This window comes from Ooceraea biroi, chromosome 5 (genome assembly GCF_003672135.1).
Source record: "Ooceraea biroi isolate clonal line C1 chromosome 5, Obir_v5.4, whole genome shotgun sequence".
Lineage (NCBI taxonomy): Eukaryota > Metazoa > Arthropoda > Insecta > Hymenoptera > Formicidae > Ooceraea > Ooceraea biroi.
The window spans coordinates 7,408,283-7,410,231 of NC_039510.1; the positions used below are offsets into that span (position 1 = coordinate 7,408,283).

Sequence of the window (1,949 nt, forward strand, 5' to 3'; positions counted from 1 at the left end):
GGCTAGTCAGTCACCTGACATGAATCCTATAGAACATGTCTGGTATATACTTGATCGTGCAGTGAGACGACGTTCACGAAGACCTGCTTCCCATGGAGAGCTTTTAGAGTGTTTGCGTGCTGAGTGGGTTAACATTCCACAGGTCAATATAGCAGAACTTATTGATTCCATGCCCGATCGAGTTAAAGCTATGAAGAAAGCAAAGGGTGGAGCAACTAAGTTTTAGTATACATATTTCATATTTATATAAAGTAAATACTGTGAAATAAAAGACAATGTCCGAAAATCAAGATGTTTATTTACTTATGGGTTGTCTCTGTAGATTTATAGAAATTAATAGTGTATGATGTAACGCCAGAAAATTCAAACAACTATAAGTTCTTGACGACCAGACTGGTAGTTTATTTAAAAAATAAGAACACAACGTTTCGATCAAAGGTTCTGATCCTTATCAAGTGTTTAACGCAAAAGAGTATTTCAACTAAATCTCATTCTACAACATAATAAAGTCACACACAAGAAATATTAACAAAAAATAAAAGACTAAAATTCAAATAAACGCAACGCAAAAATAGAAGTAAAATAATAGTAAAATACATACAGAATAATAAGATAAATACAGAGAACAAAACTTACTGGAAAAAAGAGATTCAGAAACTCAAGAAATGACTTGTAGAGAGAAACACCTCCGTATGTGATGGAAGTTTACAAACAAGTGAGACAAAGACAAAGGTTACATGTTTGCCAAGACGGCGTCATAGATACAAGGCAGGTTCTCAACGTCTAATTGTAAGTTAATTGCATTAGGATGCCTTTTTATGAAGATCATTTCGGCGATCTCTCTCTTTCTTAATTTGTTCTCACGATGCAAAATGTTAATATTCGACCAATCGAAATCGGGTTCGGTAAGCATTCTGTATTTGCTTACGACCGACAAACAACTATAATTTTTTTAGTAATGTCCAATTGGTGTTCTCTAATGCGAGTGTTCAGATGCCGTTTCGTTTGGCCTATGTAGCAAGCCTCACAATCCATACAGTTAATTTGGTAAACCACTCCAGTTCTTTCACCCTTGCTGAGTCTGTCTTTACCAAGCTTAATTAACGAATTCAATTTTTTAAAAACTGAATAAACAGTTCTGAATTGACAGTCCTTCAGAAGGCCTGAGAGGTTTTCGCTTACACCTTTAACGTATGGAATGCTCACAAAATGTTTATGATTGCTATTGTCATTATCATTGTCGTTATTGTCATTATTATTGTTGTTATTGTCGTTTTTACTGCTGTTATTGTTGTCCGGAACACAATCAATGGTCTGACTCCTATACTTAATGCTTTTCCGCCTCTTATGGATGTACTTATTGATCAAATCAAGTGGATAACAATTCTGAATTAAAATTTCTTTGACCACGGTAATGTTGTCATTGTGAAAACGATTGTCTGATAGTAAAATGGCACGGTCGGTCAAGCCAGTGACTACATTAATCTTATGCGTTGTGGGATTGCTAGTAAAGTAATTCGTGTATCTACCGGAAAATGTAGGTTTCCGGTACCAGTTAGTGATCAACATTCCTTTATCACGTATTACTGTGGTATCTAAACAGTTAATGGATAAGTCGCTTTCCAGTTCCACCGTGAACTTAAGTTCTGATGGTAGCTATTAAAAATACTCAAGACGTATTGGATCTTATCAGTTGGCAATATTAAGAACATATCGACATACCTGTAAATGTACTTGAGTTTGCCGTCTTGGCAAACATGTAACCTTTGTCTTTGTCTCACTTGTTTGTAAACTTCCATCACATACGGAGGTGTTTCTCTCTACAAGTCATTTCTTGAGTTTCTGAATCTCTTTTTTCCAGTAAGTTTTGTTCTCTGTATTTATCTTATTATTCTGTATGTATTTTACTATTATTTTACTTCTATTTTTGCGTTGCGTTTATTTGAATT

The 1,949-nt window shown here is 34.8% G+C and overlaps 1 protein-coding gene across 1 annotated transcript; it reads right to left on the reverse strand.

Annotated features, from left to right (window-relative positions):
* Nucleotides 1-924: 924 nt before the first annotated feature.
* On the reverse strand, nucleotides 925-1,569 carry LOC113561944 (DNA cross-link repair 1 protein-like). The gene has a single exon (XM_026969620.1). It carries the CDS (start codon nucleotides 1,567-1,569, stop codon nucleotides 925-927), a length of 645 nt encoding a protein of 214 aa, XP_026825421.1.
* Between the last annotated feature and the right edge of the window lie 380 nt (nucleotides 1,570-1,949).

Coding starts and splice junctions, on each gene's coding strand:
- LOC113561944 (XM_026969620.1), bottom strand. CDS start 1,569: ATGTTGATCACTAACTGGTACCGGAAACCTACATTTTCCGGTAGATAC.